Source organism: Orbicella faveolata, unplaced genomic scaffold (genome assembly GCF_042242905.1).
Source record: "Orbicella faveolata isolate gen_17 unplaced genomic scaffold, um_ofav_v1 contig_36, whole genome shotgun sequence".
NCBI lineage: Eukaryota > Metazoa > Cnidaria > Anthozoa > Scleractinia > Merulinidae > Orbicella > Orbicella faveolata.
This window is the reverse complement of record NW_028301565.1, coordinates 4,410,904-4,430,935: the sequence shown is the minus strand read 5'-3', so window position 1 is coordinate 4,430,935 and position 20,032 is coordinate 4,410,904. Positions and strand designations below refer to the sequence as shown.

At 39.1% G+C, this 20,032-nt stretch overlaps 2 protein-coding genes across 3 annotated transcripts; both read left to right on the top strand.

Annotated features, from left to right (window-relative positions):
* Positions 1 to 55: 55 nt before the first annotated feature.
* LOC110067225 (coadhesin-like) lies at positions 56 to 9,163 on the top strand. Of its 2 annotated transcripts, XM_020774528.2 has the most exons (7): positions 56 to 244; positions 1,775 to 1,951; positions 3,178 to 3,360; positions 5,136 to 5,318; positions 6,187 to 6,372; positions 6,914 to 7,112; positions 7,333 to 9,163. In XM_020774528.2, the coding sequence occupies exons 1-7, from the start codon at positions 151 to 153 to the stop codon at positions 7,466 to 7,468; spliced, it is 1,158 nt and encodes a 385-aa protein (XP_020630187.2). In that variant the 5' UTR covers positions 56 to 150; the 3' UTR covers positions 7,469 to 9,163. The 2 variants fall into 2 exon arrangements, with proteins under 2 accessions (XP_020630187.2, XP_020630188.2); XM_020774529.2 differs by lacking the exon at positions 3,178 to 3,360 and having other exon boundaries at positions 58 to 244.
* A 931-nt stretch (positions 9,164 to 10,094) lies between these two features.
* Positions 10,095 to 18,984, top strand: LOC149102076 (coadhesin-like). Its single transcript, XM_089274996.1, has 5 exons — positions 10,095 to 10,282; positions 14,335 to 14,517; positions 16,424 to 16,609; positions 17,139 to 17,337; positions 17,564 to 18,984. Exons 1-4 carry the CDS (start codon positions 10,195 to 10,197, stop codon positions 17,333 to 17,335), a joined length of 654 nt encoding a protein of 217 aa, XP_089131122.1. The 5' UTR covers positions 10,095 to 10,194; the 3' UTR covers positions 17,336 to 17,337; positions 17,564 to 18,984.
* Positions 18,985 to 20,032: the final 1,048 nt, after the last annotated feature.

Here is a 20,032-nt window from a genome sequence, read left to right as displayed (position 1 = left end):
ACGGCAACAAATAACGCTTTTTGAAAGTCCACGTTGAAGGTGAGAGTAGAACAGAGAAAATTATTTACATTTATTACGTGACAGCAGGGTGTTCGTCGACTGACGGTGTTACAAATTCAGCCATCATCGCTCTCATATATACGATCGAATATGCCTCGAAATGTCTTGCAAACGTTGACAATCGTCGCTTTAGTTTCTGCTACATTTTTTGTGGCTCATAATTTTGTGAGGTATATTTTCAGAGGTAAGTGCACTAGTCCGCTGTCGTTGTATCTCTGTAAGATTCTGTAGGCTCTTTGGATTTTTCGACACTTTTGTTAGGACGCCGTTGCAACGTAACAGCTTGTACAAACATGTATATATTATAGTCAGGAAAGGGGAACGAGGCTAAGCTTAATTTGTGAAAAAAAGTCATTTTTTGCATTAAAATAGACTTTGAACTTACATCGTAAGCTATTTTAATTGAAAGGGAATTAAGCTCATGAAGCAAATTAAAGGCTGAATTTTCTGCATGCGCACGAAACCAGCATTAAAACCGATGTATAATTTCTATACAACATTCATATGAAACTAAGCTGAAATCTCAAATTTTTAAACGTGGACTTATATCCTAGTTAACCACATCTCATTTAAATTTATCCATTAAAAAGCTGTGCTTATTTACGAGGAAACAAACAATTATTTAGCCGTCAATCTCAACTTGACAACAAAATCTCTTAATGATGTGTATGTTTAATGATCCATGCAAGCACCGAGATGCGCATATACCAGTGATACAAAGAAATTGTGCACAGCAAGGATGTGAAAAAAATTATGCAGGTTAATGGAATCACCTTAACATTTTACTGCTCGCAGCTGGTTTTTTCTTAAAAGGTCACTTAGACAAGTCTTTAGCCATTGCAAATAAAATAGGTGTTATGTGGTAGCGGAGTAGAGAAGAAGGTAAGACAAGCCCATGTCTCGTCCCATTCCCCTTTAGGCTTACATGTCTCGCCACATAACCCCTGCTGAATTCGAGAGAAGCATTCTACCTTAACATGGCTCCACATCCCAAATAAAGTACATTATAGCATTGTACAGTAGCTGGACCGAGAGGAGTAAAATTCAGTGATTAATTGGATAAGTAATATCAAAATTATGTTTGACAAGCTCCTAGTACAATTAATAAATTTTTTATTTGATAATCCAGCCATAAGGCTGATGTGGACCTGCAACAATCTAAAGAGCACTTCTTCAGGAAGATCCAAGATTGGATTGTTAAACCCTCAAAAAGGATTTTGCATTTCCTTGGTAATCAGATTAATACAGTTAAAGAACAGTTGGATCATGGTACATCAAAGGAACCAAAGAATCCTTGGCCAAAGACCCTTTGATGTGCCTCGTGAGGTGGGAATTTGACACGAGTCACTGAATTAGGACAGGGAATTTGATACCAAAGGAAGGGGGAAGGGTATATAATTATTAATATTTTTCTTGAAATCTTGAAGCTAGGAGAGACACAACTACTGTATTCTTTGTGACATTGTGGCTCGATAAAAAAGTCATTCAAAACTTTTGTGCTGTGTTTGAAGGTAAACACTAGAGACAATTTTGCCGTGTAAAAATCACAGGGATGGGAGTACACCATATTTGATCTCTTTGTATGACCCCAAACAGCCACTGTGCATTCTTCTGTGCCACCATTGAGCAAGGATTCATTTTTATTTTACTCTTTGTGCCCTGTTGACAATTCTAGTGAATAAATTATACCCCCTGTTCATTGGACTTTTTATAGTTGATGGAGGCTTCTCACAGTGGACTGAGTTTTCAGAGTGTACAAGGTCCTGTGGCACTGGAACAAGGTTCCGCACACGGACATGCGACAATCCCGCTCCGAGGTTGGGTGGTCATGACTGCACAGTCCATGGAGAGGATTCACAAACATTTAAGTGTAACATGAACCCATGCCCAGGTATTGAGTTATGACTGTTGACTTTTATCTTTTTTTATGCTCTGGAAAGGGTGTGCTGATTGCTGTGATTCATTGATCAAAGTTTCATTTCCTAAATGCAACTAGGTATGTTCTTTAGAGACACAGGTTTCCACTTAAAAGAGGCAAAGCAATATTTATTGGACTGGTTTCAAAACTAGCTGTTGTGCTTACAAGTGTCAGTGAATGCTAAGCTAATCATCAAATGAATGTGATGTCAATGAAGTTAAGTTAACCACAGTGCTGTTGGTAGCAAATTAGCCTGCAATGCCAGTTGTCTCCCACCCTCTGCCCAATCCCTGGGTAAGTGACACCTGGAGATGGCTGACATTTCAGTTGAGCTTTAGCCGGCCATGAAAGTGGGATATTATATCTCCAGATGACTTACTGTCCGTCTACAATATGATACATAAAATGAAATTACTGGACAGGTAACTGCAACTTATCACATGGTTGAACTGGTTTGCGAATTCTGATTGGTTCCCTTAGCGGTCCGAATTTTGCAACATGAACCACAAAGATGGACTACTCACGATTTAATTTTAGTGAATTGCTTTTTCAATTCATTACCCAAAATAAACACTTTTTAAAATCATTTCTAACCTGTTTATGTTTGGAGAACAATTTCAGTTACATGTGAATGGTTACTAGGAAGGAAACATTTACAAATATATGCTTACTTTGCTCATGCACTTTTACCAAGAAAGGATTGACCAATAAATTTCTCTAATACATGCCTCATGCTACATGTAGTTCAATGACATATATTATTATACATTGACCTCACTACAGTATCTCTTTTCTGATTAGCCGAAAGCGTACAGTGACTTTTCAAAATTAGCACCTGTGACATCATCTAGCTGCAGATTATACAATAATCACATCAAGGAGACTCAAGGTCATGGGTAATCATGTCATGTATGACCGCAGTGTATTATTTTTGAGGGTAATCATGTCAAGTTCGCTCGCTTTGTTTTGCTTGCTGTCAGTGAAGAAGCAAAAACATGACTTCCTTTGTTTTTTCGTTCAATGTATAATAAAACAATTATTAGATTCGGTTTTGGTGATATCCAGAGTAATCAAGGTCTTGGTAAGGGTTATCAGCCAAAGTTGAAGGTTGAGGCTGATAACCCCTACCTCGACCTTGATTACTCTGGATATCACAAAAGCCTCATCCAATAATAATTGTTTAATATATGTATGTGCAGTTGACGGTGGCTATGGTCCTTGGTCAACGTTTGGTGAATGTTCAGTGACTTGTGGAAATGGTGTGCAGAAACGAGAGCGAAGCTGTGATAGTCCAGCACCCATGTTTGATGGGTTAAGCTGTGACAAGTTAGAACTTGGATCAAGCATTGAAACAAAGGAGTGTAGAAAGGACATGTGTCCTGGTGAGATTCCCATGTTTTAAGAAATGTTTATTTGTATTTTAATTTAAACTGGGGTGGTCAACATTAGAATTGGGGTACATGTAGCTGAGGTTACTTGATCAATTCATGAACTCTGAAATTCAAAACCAAAATGATTAACAGTGTTTATGCTTTTGTTAATCAAAGACCCAGGAACTAAGAAACTGTAAACGCTGGATGAAAATCCACAGACAATTCTCACATATATGACCATTGATCTTGAGCATGTTAGTAATCTGCTGTTTTCTGAGTTACATACATGTACAGTATCTGCTAACCAGAGATAACAATCACAATCACCACTCAAGTTCTTTTACTTTATTACATTTTTTTGAAGTTGTAGTCTTCAGAGTTTGTGAATCACAGAAAGTCACAATAATTATTAATAATAATAAATGGAAATTATAACAAAATTCTCAAATCTGATTGCATTGGTTAGCAGCTAGCAGCCCAGCCTGTTATGACACTTGATCAGTCTCAGAACAGATTCGTTTGTCTTCTTCTGGATACCAAAAACAAACTTGACTGGTCTTACTGTATCGTCATTTTATTCAGCAAAAAATTAAACTGATCATCACCTTACCTCACATTTTGTAAATAGAATAATTGAAGGCTTTTGTGCAAAAAGGGTGTATATAGCATTTTGGGCCGATTTTTATTTTTTGCAGGATCGAGCTAATTTTTGGCAGACTGACTTGTTTTGACATGAAAAGCATTGTTGCGTAATCAACAAATCAACAAATCAACAAAAACAATTACGCAAAAATGCTTCTCATGTCAAAACAAGTCAGTCTGCCAAAAATTAGCTCAATCCTGCAAAAAATAAAAATTGGCCCAAAATACTACATACGCCCTTCTTGCATGAAAGCCTTCAATTTTATTGCTACTATAGCACAACTGTATGCCATCATGAGGATGGCTTTCAGCCACTGCACACTAATTAACAATTAGATTATGAGCTCGAGATTTCTATGAGGTGATAGTTGATGAGGCCAAAGGCCAAATCAACTATCACCTCTAGAAATCGAAAGCAAATAATCTAATTGTTTTAGTAGAATTCTAACTGAAATAAACGGTTTAAAAATCACATGCATTGAATTGTCCCTGGTAAATTTTTTGTTGTTTAGGCGTGCACACCCGTTTTTTCAATAATTTCAAGTTTTTAAAGTTGAGAAACCACTAATGTCCTTCTTTTAGTCTTCTCAGGAATTTAATTATCCATTTACATCTAAACTTTCTTCCAAAACTTCGGAAAACGATAAAAACTTTGCATTTTGTGGACGGTCAACAGCCACTGCACTCTAATGGCTGATAGTATATGAGTAGCTCAGCCAATCAGATTGCAGCATTTGCATTAGTATACTAGTGGAATTCTACTAATAGCTGATAGTGTTTGACCAGCTCAGCTAGTCACATTGCAGCATTGGCATTACTGTGCATGGCAAGTGGAATTCTACTGAAACATTATATTTTATGAATTAGAATTTATGATAGCTGCATGTACTAGTTGTTACTAATCATATATATTTAGTTTTTGAGGCCATTGATATGTTGAGTTTGACATTACTTCATGTAGTGACAATAAATTACAAGTTTACTATTAAAGTGATAAAGATGGAGTTTATTGTGTCCTAGCATTATTGTTGAGGGTTGTAAATGTGAATTGATGAGTTAGTACATTCCACTAGAAGCCATTTTGCTCCTGATCCAAACTACATTGTAATGTAAGTTACAAATGTCTTTGTCTTTCTTTGCAGTTAATGGAGGGTATGGTCCATGGGGAAAGTTTGGTGAATGCACAGTGACTTGTGGGGGTGGGGTGCGTCAGAAGGAACACCCCTGTAATAATCCTGAGCCAAAATACTTAGGGAAAACATGTGAAGAGCAGGAACTGGGACCAAGCATTGAAACAGAGGCCTGTAATGGAGACCCTTGCCCAGGTAATTTTAAAAAAGAGCTAAAAGGCAAGTGCTTGGTTTTATAGAGGGATTCAATTTAGACATGTTCACATTTGATAACCGAGGGGGACCAAATAGTCTGTAATGCGGGCGAATTTTGTTGAACGAGCACTTTTTTATCAAGCCAACTTAAGCGAGCTAATACCGATTACTCAACGTGAGTACACAATACACAGGAGACTAAATGATCAAACCTGCTAGTAATATGATTATCTATGTTTATTCACAATGTGCATGTAAAACTGACATTCTGAAGGAAGCTGTAGGGTTTACATAGAAATTGAATGATTTTTTGACAATTAATTTTATAATAGTTAATGGAGTGGAATGGTTATGAAACTCGACAAAGTTCATTGTTGTTTGTTAATTTTTGTTCGCTTTTTTGGCCATGACCATGCACAAAACACAATAGTTGTTTACTAGTGACCGAGCAACTAACCAATAGAAATGTTTTGGTTACGTAAGTCATGCATAGTTTATGAGCGCAAAACAAAAGATTGTGTACGGCCGTAGACCTTCCAACATAAATCTTGTCGTCTTTGTTTGATCCTTTGATGTTTGCTTTTCAGTACTGTCGTCATTAATATTCCCACTATGTAACACGAATGACATATTGAAAATATATGATGCAAAATGCTATGGGGATCACCGTGCTAAAAAATTATTTGGCAAAATGGTCTTCGACAAAAAAGAGCAGGATCGTTGGTTACAGTGACTAACAAACAGAACAGAATAACAGAAATGAAAAGGATGTAAATGAAATTAAGAACAAAATTTTGTAGTGGTAGCTTAAAGAGCATTTTACAGTAGCTGACTTTGGATTTCAACTGAAATAATGTTTTCTTTACAGTTAATGGGGGGTATGGCCCATGGGGAGAGTTTGGTGAATGCACAGTGACTTGTGGGGGTGGGGTGCGTCAGAGAGAACGGCAATGTAACAAACCTGAACCAAAGTACTCAGGGAAGACATGTGAAGAGCAGGAACTGGGACCGAGCATTCAAACAGAGTCTTGTAATGAAGAACAACCTTGTTCAGGTAAACATTTGTCTTAAATATGTGAGGGGCAATTGAATGAATGAAATGAATGAATGACACAATTCTCACGAAACAACAACAAAAAGCAGGCCACAAATTTTTCCAAGGTGCAGGCGAAAGTACACACTGAAGTGCCTTTATTTACCGACTTTGTGGAGAAACAGCCATGAACGGACGTTAACAACAGAGTGCAGGATGGAAGCCACCAGGGGACAGTACGTTTAGTGAAAGTTGTTAAAGCTAATTTGCACGCTATGATTGGTTGGCCCATTTCGCGCCCAAATTTGATCACAAAACTCGAGCACAGACAAAGTCGGCCCTATTTTTAAAAATCTGTTGTTGTGCAACAAATGTTACAAGTCGTGTCGATTTCATCTTCATGACTCAAATAAAGTGAAAAAGAAATCGGGCCGACAAATGGTAGCATGTTAATTGACTCGCTCGCATTAGTAAATACATGTGATCTGGTCAACATATCTTAGAATGAAAATAAGTCTTTATAGATTAAAAGTTGTCGACTGCTGGCATTGTTATCTTTCAGTTGATGGTGGGTACACAGAGTGGAGTGAATTCAGTGAATGTACTGTGACATGTGGAGGAGGTGTTCGTGAGAGGACTCGAGAGTGCACCAACCCTGCGCCAGAAAACAATGGTAAAAACTGCGAGGAGCTAGGCCCAGCAAAGGAATCAGAGATCTGTAACACTGAAGCTTGCCCTAACACACTTCCACAGGATCAAGGGTAAGTTTACCTGGTCTAATTAAGCCCTGGGACAAGAAAATTGCTTGCATTGCAGAGTTAGCGTCAGCTTTGGTTTTTTCAATTTTCTGCTAAACCTGCAGCCAGGAAGCATGCAAAATATTGCTTAATTAATTTGTAACCTCTTCTTTAGTTTCTGTTATGTTTACTAATACGAGATTTAAAGGGCTTTCAAAATAATTGCTTTCCTTTTCTTCCATAGCAAAGACAGTAAAGAAGACGGCAATAAAGAACAAGCGAATAAGGAAAAAGAAAAACGGGAAGAAAAAGAAAAAGGCAATGAAGAAGAAGATGGAAATGAAAGTGAAAAGAATGAGAAAAAACGAGGAAACAACTAGGAACACGAAGGCGAAAAAGGACAATAAAGTGCAATAAATGAAAAGTGCCCTTAATATTACAGGACAATAGAGAGGTTTTCACTTTGAGTTTCAAAATGTAGTTGGTTTTGCATGAGAGCGGTTTTCAATAGGCCCTTTGCACAATCCAGTCACATGGTACAAAATCTCACATACTGGTGAGCAAGTTGCGCAGTGGGACTTCCAAAACAATGCAACTCGTACCAGTCCACCTGGACCTGCCTTTGTTTTGGAAGTCCCACTGTTCGGGACAATTTACAGAATATTTTCAACACGTAGTCGTAAAAACTCAAAGTTTTAATCGCGATGCTCGACGTACAGACATCTCCACGGCTTGTCAACTTGATCTACTCCTACGGTAAAAAACTGAACAAGAAAAAACCTAAATTAAGAACACATTCGGACAAATGGAAACTGTGAAACCTATACTTACATGTTCTGTGCGGTTTCGACAGGAAAAGTACAAAACTGTAGCAAAAAACAACACTGTGAAAGCAATCCGCCCGACACGAAACTCGTTCAAGGACAAACCATGTGCGACTGAGTCACGTGATTCAACACAGTCCGACCAGCTGTGCACAGTTCGACCCTAAACGAGTGTCAGCTTATAACAGACCTAGATCAATTTCAGTTTTTCAGGTTCGGCCGCTAGTCGGCCTCAACACCCACTGCGCAACTTGCTCACCAGCATGTGTGATTTTGTACCATGTGACCGGATCGTGCAAAGGGCCTATTGAGAGTCGCCACCAAACCCAAAGTTGTCACTCTAGCCAATCACAAAGGACACGGACAATACAGTGAACCAATCAAAACTCAAAGTAATTCCACGCAGCCGACGCAAAGCGCGGGAATATGTGTGCGAACGAGTCACGATTGATTTTAGTTTTACTTCTGATTAAATGAAAAAGTGGCGCGAGTTTTTTGAGCCAATCGTGTAGCGTAGTGATGCGAAAACCCACAACTTTTCGACACTCAAATGAAATCCGCTCCATTGCGCTAATCGATTGCCTTAAAAAAAACTCGCAACGTTTTATGATCCAATCAAAACCAATGGTGACTAGCCCTCACTCGTTTATCTGCGCTTTCCGTTAGCTGCGTGTATTTACTTGAAGCTTTGATTGGTTCATTGGATTGTCTGTGCCCTCTGTGATTGGCCAGGGTGATAACTTTGGTTTTGATTTTATCTATGATACTCAGCTGATCACCACTCGTTACAAAGGAAAGGTAACAAATACACAGTCCATCTCTTCCATCAAACAAATTTCTTTTTTATTGGTTCCTTCGACTTAAGCCCAACGCAATTCATGGCTACCATCTTCAACAATTTCTGTATGGAAAATACTAAAGATTACGATTATAGTACTAGGAACTCATTAAAGTATTTACTCGACTAGAAACACGATAAATGGTGTCTGGAATAGAATTCTTTTCTCTCTTAAAGGTTCCTTGAAACAAAGAAGAAGCAGCTTCTAACTTAGTGGTTTGTAAATTTCACATATGCAGAATGAACTTACAACTGTTAACTTATGAAAGCTACTTTTACTTAAATTTTGTAAATATAAGCTCAATTTCTATTTGTCGCTCTATGTGTATATGTCGGACATCTGATACCGGATTATTAGCTATTTTACAATTAGATTATGGGCTCTCGATTAAAAGAAAAAATAAATAAGGTAACTGCTGTGATCATTTGTTTACTGACTATCTACAACAATAGATAATCAGTTGCGTAGCCGATAAGAGAACGGCATGTGCAATCAGAAACGCCCATAGATTTATATTAAATAACTTTAGTTGGTCGGAAAAGTGGGGGGGGGGGGGGGGGGTCTACTTTGTAAAAGTCCGCAAGGGTTTATTTGGTGTTCCTCCCGCTACTTTTATGTAAGGAAAATACCGTAATACTAAAATCTGTAATCGATTATATATAGCTTAGAATTGACTCCAAACAGTAAAACGCTAGTGACACTTGAATTTTTCAGTTCTTTGGGTGTAATATTCAAGGAGAGGTCTCTTTCAAAAACGGCAAAATTTCTGAGCGACAAAATGGGCGACTCTGGCCAAAGTCCCATTACAGGCTCGATTCTGATTGTTGTTTAGCCTGTTCCAGGCTCTCGGTCAGTGGGGACGATCGAAAAAGCGGGCGGGCGACGAGCGGAATTGGCCTCTCCTTTTTCTCTACCAGACCCCGCTGGTCGCCCGCCCGCTTTTTCGATCGTCCCCACTGACTGAGAGCCTGGAACAGGCTAATTGTTGTCAAAAACAATGGTTTATGAGGGGAGGTAAACCCCAGCGGCACGAGTGAGTCACGTGTTTCTCAGTTGGGGTAGCGCAATTCAAACTGAAGTTCCATATTTAATTTCGAATTCCCAAAATGGTCGCACGATTCTCGGCCACTGGTCAAAGGGAAGAAAGATTGGCCTGGTATAAGGTTCAAGCTGAGACTTCCCACGCAGAAGCTCGTTGGGCACGTAACTAAAACTTTGCTCCCTCCACGTGGAAGGGGAAAAATTGCGTGACGTGTCAAGGTTCATACCCATATCTCACTCGCACTGACGTCGAAAAGTGATAGGAGATCTGGGCTCTAGATTGGTTTAAGATCAGTTACGCCGTTGTCAAGTAGTAATTCATTCACGAACGGGTAAAATTATTTGCGTAAGAAACGTGTTACTATAGGGTGCTTGTCGACTGAGCTGTACCACAGTCGAATCATGACTCGAAATGGTTGCTTTCAAATGTTAACAATTCTAGCTTTAGTCGCTGCTAACGTTTTTGTGGCTGACAATTTTGTTTCGAAAGGTAAGTGCGTTTACACGCTGTCTTTGCGGCTCGTGTTAGGAATAGCGGACCTGATCGGGTCGAGTATGTTGTTCATGGTTCTCGTTCTTGCATGGAGGATTTTTACCAGGGTACACGGGTTTTAGAACAAACACCTTCCAAATACAAACTTGATTCGGAACCAGTGGATGAATAACTACTCCGTGGGAGTGCAATTTTATTATCGTAGTTAACATATGCTAGACTACGAGTAGTCCCTCTTTCGCTTAGTCCGTCGTGCGTGACGCGAAAGAAAACCGCGAGAAAAAAATGGCCGCGCGAAATCCTGGAGGCGAGGAGCGCGCGAAAGGAGGGACTACCGCCTAAGCCCAAGAGTTTGAATTATGCGTTGGTCTCACAACGCAAAAATATGATTGGCTTATGTTAGGAGCGTTGACAACGTGTTGTCAACATTCGAGATACCTGCGACGTCTTGCAGGAATGTTTTGGAACCGGAGCAAATCGAAGCGGTACCAGAGCAAATGGAAGCGTTGGATTCGAGCTTCGCAAGCCGTGATGTTCTTGCGAATCTGCCAACAGGCTTTGGAAAGATTTAAATTTATCCAGTGTTTTGTTTGGCAAAGCTTTCTGTCTCCAACTCGACTGCGAGCGTGTTAGTGATTTCGCCGCTCAACAGCATCGTCTAAGTCAGCAACTATAAATTCACTGAGCTTGGCCTTTTTCTGCCGTCCGTTTGAAAGATTGAACCGGGCTCTTACTTGAAACCGAACATTCACCTGAAATTTTCTGCTGCTATCGGCAAACATTTCACCGCAGTTGGATGATCTCCTATGTATAATGTATAATGTATAATGTATAATGTATAATGTATAATGTATAATGTATAATGTATAATGTATAATGTATAATGTATAATGTATAATGTATAATGTATAATGTATAATGTATAATGTATAATGTATAATGTATAATGTATAATGTATAATGTATAATGTATAATGTATAATGTATAATGTATAATGTATAATGTATAATGTATAATGTATAATGTATAATGTAAATAAATTCTCGGTTGAAACTCTGTTGAAATTTTCGCAATAACTTTTAGACGCAGCGAAAATCGTTACAAGAGGCCTCTTTCGCCGTCTTCTTTTTAAAACTTCTTTGGCAGTTTCGCTGTTGGTAGAGTCAGTTGGTAGAGCATCGCACCGGTATCGCGGAGGTCACGGGTTCGAATCCCGTTGAAGATTTTGCCGGAATATATAAGCTGAAGATATAAATGGTTTGCTTTGCCCTTTAATCCTCGGTCGATTTGGCTACCCTGAATTAAAGAAACGATAACAAACAAGCATATTGGAAAGGGATACCCATATATCACCAGGGATTTGGGTATCCCACTTTCCCAGTGTTCAAAGGACTTAGTCTTGTCTACTTTATTTGCATTTTTTATAGAATTGTATCCGAAGAAAAAAACTGCTTTAATGGCAAAATCTAATAGGAGGGAGGGTTAAGGAAAGAGCGAGAAATAAACAAGTCTAAGACTTTCCCTGTATCCAAAGATTAGCCTTGTCTATACTTTATCTATATTTATTTTGTCTCCGAAACAAAAAACTTATTTAATGGCATAGAGAACTTTTCGCCGGCAAAATCTACGTATACTAGGAGGAATGGTCAAGGAAAGAGCGACAAACAAGTTTAAGCCAGAGTTTATTTCCGACAGGCAACACATACAGAGGTCGGTCACAGCTTGAGACCTGCATATTGCGTGACGGCCGTTCGTTCGTTTATTGATTTTAATCGCCGCACTATCGGAGGTTTAGAAAGCGCCTTTCTCGTTTTAAATAACGTGCATTTCAAGGGTTATCGATAGGCACCAAGCGCATGTTCATACAAGGATCTTTGGCGCGTGAATTCGGTTTTATATGTCGTTATAACTGCGGACTCGGATCAGACAGTCTGTTATGAATTGCGACTATTTTCAGAGACGTATTGTGTTTATATCAAGCTAAAGAACGCTTTAATTTATTGAGACAAAGATTCGTAAGAAGATAAATGGGTTTTGAGCAGACTTGTGGATGATTTCACTTGCATCAGTTTTACGCTTTCAGTGTTTTGGGTACCCAAAACACTAGGGATTTGTGACAGCGTTCGGGGTAGTTCGGGGGGAGGGACGGGGAATTTTGTTGAATGACGATATTTTGAATGTCCGGGAACTTTATTGTTGAATAAAAATAATTGTGGTTGAAGTTGAACAAATATTGTTGTTGAATGAAATTATTTTCGGTTGAAGTTGAACAAATATTTTTGTTAAATGAAATTATTTTTGGTTGAAGTTGAACAAATATTTTTGTTGAATGAAAATAATTTGGGTTGAAGTTGAAAGAAAATGCGTATCGTTGAATATAAATATAAAATGTTGAATATAAATATATGTTGTTGAACATAAATATAAGTTGTTGAATATTAAGGTCCAAGTTGTTGAATTTTGCAACATTTGGCTAACCATATCGGCTGCTCGCAAAAGGGCTGTGGTGAAGTCTCTGACTGATCGTGCAAAAGCTATCCCGTCTTCTGTTGGCCAACAATCAAAGGAAATGAAACATGTGATCGCGGCACTCAGGGCGAATGGCTACCCGAAACGCTTTGTTATTCATGCAAGTAAACCGGAACGGCCTTCTCAACAAACGCCTGCAACTCCACCGGATGACAAAAAAGGTTTCTGCATTTTACCGTATGTCAAGGGCACTACGGAACCGATCAAGCGAATCCTAAGCAATTACAATATCAAAGTTGCTTTAAAATCACACCATACCATCGGCAATTTATTTCCCAAACCAAAAGACCCAGTCCCGAAAGATCAGACTCGTGGCACAATTTATTCAATTCCCTGTCAAGGTTGTGACAAAAGCTACATCGGAGAAACGAAACGAAAAGTTTCCACCCGGCTCAAAGAACATCAAAAACCGGTTGTAAACAAACACTCGCACAAGTCAGCTTTAGCGGAACATTGTTTACACTCTGGCCACACCATCTCCTGGGAATCTTCAAAGATCTTACGTACAAGTACAAATTGGCGACACAGACGTATTTTAGAAGCTTGGGAAATTAACACTTGTAGGAATCCGCTGAACCGTGATGATGGTATGCATTTGCCACACGAATTTTTAAATTTAGCCCTAAGGGACAGAACATAATTAGCTCCGATTTGCCGATTTGCATAGTATAAGAACGTGCCTTTTCAACAAATTCCTTGTCACTTTCCCCTGATGAAGGCTGAAGTTTTAACCGAAACGTTGGGACTTTTACAAAAAGAATTTTTACTAACATTGTTACATTTTTAAACCAGAGTAACGTTTTTCAATCATGAATCAACCACCTGGTTACAGGACCATTTTTAAAACCGTCACAATAATTATTAATAATAATAAATGGAAATTGTCAGTAACAAAATTCTCAAATCTGATTGCATTGGTTGGCAGCCTGTTATGACACTTGATCAGTCTCAGAACAGATTCATTTGTCTTCTTCTGGATACCAAAAACAAACTTGACTGGTCTTACTGTATCCACATTTTATTCAGCAAAATATTAAACTGATCATTACCTTACCTCGTGAACATCTTGTAAATAGAATAATTTTACTCTTACTATAGCACAACTGTATGCCATCATGAGGATGGCCTCCAGCCACTGCACACAAATAGCTGATAGCGTACGACCTGCCCAGCCAATCAGATTGCAGCATTGTTATTACTGTGCATGCCAAGTAGAATTCTACTTAAACACTATATTTTATGAATTAGAATTTATGATAGCTGCAGGTACTAGTTATTACCAATCATATATATTTATTTTTAGAGGCCATTGATATGTTGAGTGTCATAGTACTTCATGTAGTGACAATAAAGTGTTAGCTATTAAAGTGATAAAGACAGAATTTATTGTGTCCCAACATTATTGTTGAGGATTGTAAATGTGAATTGATGAGTTAGTACATTCAACTAGAAGCCATTTTGCTCCTGATCCAAACTACATTGTAATGTAAGTTACAAATATCTTTGTCTTTCTTTGCAGTTAATGGAGGGTATGGTCCATGGGGAAAGTTTGGTGAATGCACAGTGACTTGTGGGGGTGGGGTGCGTCAGAAGGAACGCCCCTGTAATAATCCTGAGCCAAAATACTTAGGGAAAACATGTGAAGAGCAGGAACTGGGACCAAGCATTGAAACAGAGGCCTGTAATGGAGACCCTTGCCCAGGTAATTTTAAAAAAGAGCTAAAAGGCAAGTGCTTGTTTTTATAGAGGGATTCAATTTAGACATGTTCACATTTGATAACCGAGGGGGACCAAATAGTCTGTAATGCGGGCGAATTTTGTTGCACGAGCACTTTTTTATCAAGCCAACTTAAGCGAGCTAATACCGATGACTCAACGCAAGCACACAATATACAGGAGACTAAATGATATGTAACACAAATTACATATTGAAAATAAATGATGCAAAATACTATGGGGATCACCATGCTAAGAAATTATTTGGCAAAATGGTCTTGGATAAAACAGAGCAGGATCGTTAGGTACAATGACTAACAAACAGACCAGAATAACGGAAATGAAAAGGATGTAAATGAAATTAAGAACAAAATTTTGTAGTGGTAGCTTAAGGTTACAGTATACCTTCAGGGGTGTCTCGCGCGCAAGCGATGTAGCGCGTGCAGTTTAAGCTGTAGATACCTAAGCCCCTATATCAAATTAAAGCTTATGGGGCTGGCTATCAAACTATACCAAGAATTTTGAAAGAAAATGAATTGTCGAATTTTTCACGACCACTAAATGCGAGCGCCCGAATCACCTTTCGAAAGCTACAAGTCAAAGCGAATTTCGTTTTTCGCCAATTTAATTTTTTCCTCGGTTTCAGGGCCCAAAGCGCTTAAAAAACGTGTCTGCGTTTTGGCATATTCAATTGCAGTAAAAAGTTACCGAACATTTTCGAAATAGGATTAAAAAAATGTCGAGTGATCGTACAAAAATCGCTCTCGAAGAAAAAGTATTTCGAAATTAACAATTCCCAGACACCTTTTTGTAGTTTATATGTTAAACTAGCCACTGTCCAAATTTAAGAGCAATTGAACAAATTCCCTTTGAGTTATAACTCTTTAAAGTGTCTGCTTCAAGTGAAAAAATTTATTCGAGAAAACAGCGCTAAGAAAAATTTTCTGCTTCGCAAACAAACTCCGCCCACAAACGCCTTCAACTGGGTTCTCAGATAACTAAGCCAATCAGTGCAGGGAAAGTTTACTACCGTTAACCTCCTGCTGAAATTTACGCGCGAATCTCTAAAAAACTGTTGTGTTTCGCAATGCGCTCAAGGAACCGAAGGCAGAGAGATAATTTTTCTGCAGCTCGGTTTTTCTTGAAGCTGGTCTGGCAAAATGGAGAAGACTAAAAAGGATACGAACGCTAGAGTGGCTGAGCGAAGGAAACAAACAAAAGAAAGCGCGGAGAGCAACTGTGTGCGGGCAACTGTGCATGGATAATATTTCAAATGGCCTCAATGAGTCCGACGATTCGTCGATATCGGACTCATCAGGAGAGTCTCTGTCACAATCCCTGAACCTTTCTTTTCTCTTACCACGAATATTTGCCCACCTTATACGATAACTATAGCTTCATCCGCGTGGCGAACTTTCGCTTCTTCACTCATTGATGTATTTTCATTCGTTCTTCGCTGTTTTCGCTTTTTCGAACTGGTCCATGGTTTAAACGTGGTCTATGTTTACTTATAACTTAATAGAGACACGCCTAATACCAAAGATGCTGGGTAGTCAGAACAACAATGCTGATCAACTGAGTAGTCAATTCGTGACATTCAAATAGGTAATTCCCTCGAAAATCGTCTCGGTTGATTGCATACGCGCTATAGGGCTGTCAATCAAGAGGTAAACTTTTACTTCCGGTGAAAACGTAAAACCGCCATTTCTCCGCCAATATTTAGCCTTTTTCAAAAATTTTTTTCAGAAATTAGAGATTATTCTTCGACCACTATTTTGACCCAAAAATCCAAATTTGAAGAAAATTGCCGACCCGAAGGTATACTGTAACCTTAAAGAGCATTTGACAGTAGCTGACTTTGGATATCAACTGAAATAGTGTTTTCTTTACAGTTAATGGAGGGTATGGCCCGTGGGGACAGTTTGGTGTATGCACAGTGACTTGTGGGGGTGGGGTGCGTCAGAGAGAACGGCAATGTAACAAACCTGAGCCAAAGTACTCAGGGAAGACATGTGAAGAGCAGGAACTGGGACCGAGCATTCAAAAAGAGTCTTGTAACATTGAAGAACCTTGTCCAGGTAAACAGTTACCTTAAATATGTGAAGGATAATTGAATGAATGAAATGAATGAGTGAAACAATTCTCATAAAAGAACAAAAAGCAGGCCACACATTTTTCCACGGTGCAGACGTAAGTACACACTGAAATACCTTTATTTACCGACTTTGTGGAGAAACAGCCATGAACGGACGTTAACAACAGAGTGCAGGATGAAAGCCACCAGGGGACAGTACGTTTAGTGAAAGTTGTTAAAGCTAGTTTGCACGCTATGATTGGTTGGTCGCGGCCAAATTTGATCTCAAAACTCGAGCACAGACAAAGTCGGCCCTATTTTTAAAAATCTGTTGTTGTGCAACAAATGTTGCGAGTCGTGTCGATTTCATCTTCGTGACTCAAATAAAGTGAAAAAGAAATCGGGCCGACAAATGGTAGCATGTTAATTGACTCGCTCGCATGAGTAAATACATATAATCTGGCCAGCATATCTTAGAATGAAAATAAGCCTTTATAGATTGAAAGTTGTCGACTGCTGGCATTATGTTTCAGTTAATGGTGGGTACACAGAGTGGAGTGAATTCAGTGAATGCACTGTGACATGTGGAGGAGGTGTTCGTGAGAGGACTCGAGAATGCACCAACCTTACGCCAGAAAACAATGGTAAAAACTGCGAGGAGCTAGGCCCAGCAAAGGAATCAGAGATCTGTAACACTGAAGCTTGCCCTACCAAACCTCCACAGGATTAAGGGTAAGTTTGCCTGGTCTAGTCAAGCCCTGGGATAAGAAAATTGCTTGCATTACAGACTTAGGGCGAGCTTGGTTTTGTCCAATTTTCTTCTAAACCCGCGGCCAGGAAGCATGCAAAATATCGCTTAATTAATTTGTAACCTCTGCTTTAGTTTCCCTTATGCTTAATAAAACGAGGTTCAAAGAGGTTTTGAAAGTAACTTCCTTCCTTTTCTTCCACATCAAAGACAGCAAAGAAGATGGCAATAAGGAACAATAAGGAACAAGCGAATAAGGAAAAAGAAAAACGGGAAGAAAAAGAAAAAGGCAATAAAGAAGAAGACGGAAAGCAAAGTGAAAAGAATGAGAAAAAACGAGGAAGCAACTTGGAAAATAGAAACGAAGGCGAAGAGGAGAATAAAGTACAATAAATGAAAAGTGCCCTTGATGTTACCGGACAATAGAACGGGTTTTCCCTTGGAGTGTCGAAATGTAATTGGTTTTGCATTAGAGCGGTTGTCAGTGTCATAAAACCAAACCCAAAGTAAACACTTCGGCCAATCACAAAGGACACAGACATTCCATTGAACCAATCAAAACTAGAAGTAATTACATGTAGCTGACAAAAAGCGCGGGAAAACGTGTGAGAGTGAGTCAGGATTGATTTAAGTTTTACTTCATATTGGACGAAGAAGGGCGCGAGTTTTTTGAGGCAATCGTGTACCGTAGTGATGCGAACCCTGACCAATGACCTTTCGACACGCAAATGAAAAACTCTATTACGCCAATCGATTGGCTCAAAAAGAGTCGTACCATTTTATGATCCAATCAGAAGTAAAACCAAAACACATCGTCATTGGTTCACCGCGCTTTGCGTTAGCTACATGTCTTAACTAAGAGCTTTGATTGGTTCATTGGATGGTCTGTGATCGGCCAGAGTGATTACTTTGGTTTTGGTATTACGACGTTCAATTGAAAACCACTCTTTTAAAAGGAAAGGCAACAAACACAGTCCATCTCTTCCATGAAACAAATTTCTTTTTTATTGGTTCCTTCGACTTACGCCTAGTTGCAATTCATGGCTACCGTCTTACTTCAACAATTTCTGTATGGAAAATGCTAAAGATCACGATTATAGTACTAGAACCTCATTAAAGTGTTTACTCAACTAGAAACACGATAAATGGTATCTAGAATAGAATTACTTTATCCCTAAAAGCTTCCTTGAAACAAAGGATAAGCAGCTTCTTCTATCTTAGTGGTTTGTAAATTTCACATGCGCAGAATGAACTTACAACTGTTAACTTATGAAAGCTACTTTTACTTAAATTTTGTAAATATAAGCTCGATTTCTATTAATTTATTGCTCTACATGTAAATGTCGGACATCTGCTACCGAATTACTTAGCTATTTTACAATTAGATTATGGGCTCACGATTTTAAAAAAATAAGGTAACTATTGTGATTGTTTACTTACTCACTATCTGCAACAATGGATAGCCGATAAGAGAACGGCATGCGCGATAGAACGCCCATAGATTTATATTAAATAACATTGGTTGGTCCCGCTACTTTTATGTGAGAAGAATACTGTACTACCGAAATCTGTAATCGATCATGTATAGATTAGAATTGACTCCAAACAGTAAAACGCTAGTGACACTTGAATTTATTAGTTCTTTGGGTGTAATATTCAAGGAGAGTTGTCTTTCAAAAAAGGAAAAATTTCTGAGTGACAAAACGGGCGACTCTGGCCAAAGTCCTATTACAGGCTCGATTCTGATTGTTGTTTAGCCTGTTCCAGGCTCTCGGTCAGTGGGGACGATCGAAAAAGCGGGCGGGCGACGAGCGGAATTGGCCTCTCCTTTTTCTCTACCAGACCCCGCTGGTCGCCCGCCCGCTTTTTCGATCGTCCCCAATGACTGAGAGCCTGGAACAGGCTAATTGTTGTCAAAAACAATGGTTTATGAGGGGAGGTAAAACCCCAGCGGCACGATTGAGTCACGTGTTTCTCAGTTGGGGTAGCGCAATTCAACCTGAAGATCCATATTTAATTTCGAATTCCCAAAATGGTCGCACGATTCTCGGCCACTGGTCAAAGGAAACAAAGATTGGCCTGGTATAAGGTTCAAGCTGAGACTTCCCACGCAGAAGCTCGTTGGGCACGTAACTAAAACTTTGCTCCCTCCACGTGGAAGGGGAAAAATTGCGTGACGTGTCAAGGTTCATACCCATATCTCACTCGCATTGAAGCTGAAAAGTGATAGGAGATCTGGGCTCTAGATTGGTTTAAGATCAGTTACGCTTTTGTCAGCCAAATAGAAAACATTTCTTTTAAACGTAAAGAACACTAATAATGCAACAATTGTAGCTGGCGTCAAGTTGTGGGATCACGCAGCGTTCTTCCATTCTGATCTCTTGCGCTTCACTCAGCCGAATAGAAAACATAATTAAAGGACATATAATACAACAATTGTGGTTAGCGTCAAGTTTTGTGACTTTCACAACGAGTAAAGGGCCTGACTATCTCGATGGGAAATTAATACGCGCAATACAAGGTACTATATTCAAGTTTTTTGCTGTTCGTTTTTTTTTTCTCTCTCTCTCTTCCCTCTCTCTTCCGTCACCGCCGAAAAGAAATCGATCGCACTTGGTTGCGAAGAGAACTAATAAATTCTGATCAGGATGACACTGTTTCTATCTGCATTCAAAAAGA

Excerpts from the sequence above, each read along its gene's own strand:
- LOC110067225 (XM_020774528.2), top strand. The coding sequence starts at position 151 with ATGCCTCGAAATGTCTTGCAAACGTTGACAATCGTCGCTTTAGTTTCT. Across the intron at positions 6,373-6,913 it reads TGAAGAACAACCTTGTTCAG|TTGATGGTGGGTACACAGAG; the intron begins GTAAACATTTGT and ends GTTATCTTTCAG. Across the intron at positions 7,113-7,332 it reads ACACTTCCACAGGATCAAGG|CAAAGACAGTAAAGAAGACG; the intron begins GTAAGTTTACCT and ends TTTCTTCCATAG.
- LOC149102076 (XM_089274996.1), top strand. The coding sequence starts at position 10,195 with ATGACTCGAAATGGTTGCTTTCAAATGTTAACAATTCTAGCTTTAGTC. Across the intron at positions 10,283-14,334 it reads TGACAATTTTGTTTCGAAAG|TTAATGGAGGGTATGGTCCA; the intron begins GTAAGTGCGTTT and ends CTTTCTTTGCAG. Across the intron at positions 14,518-16,423 it reads TAATGGAGACCCTTGCCCAG|TTAATGGAGGGTATGGCCCG; the intron begins GTAATTTTAAAA and ends TTTTCTTTACAG.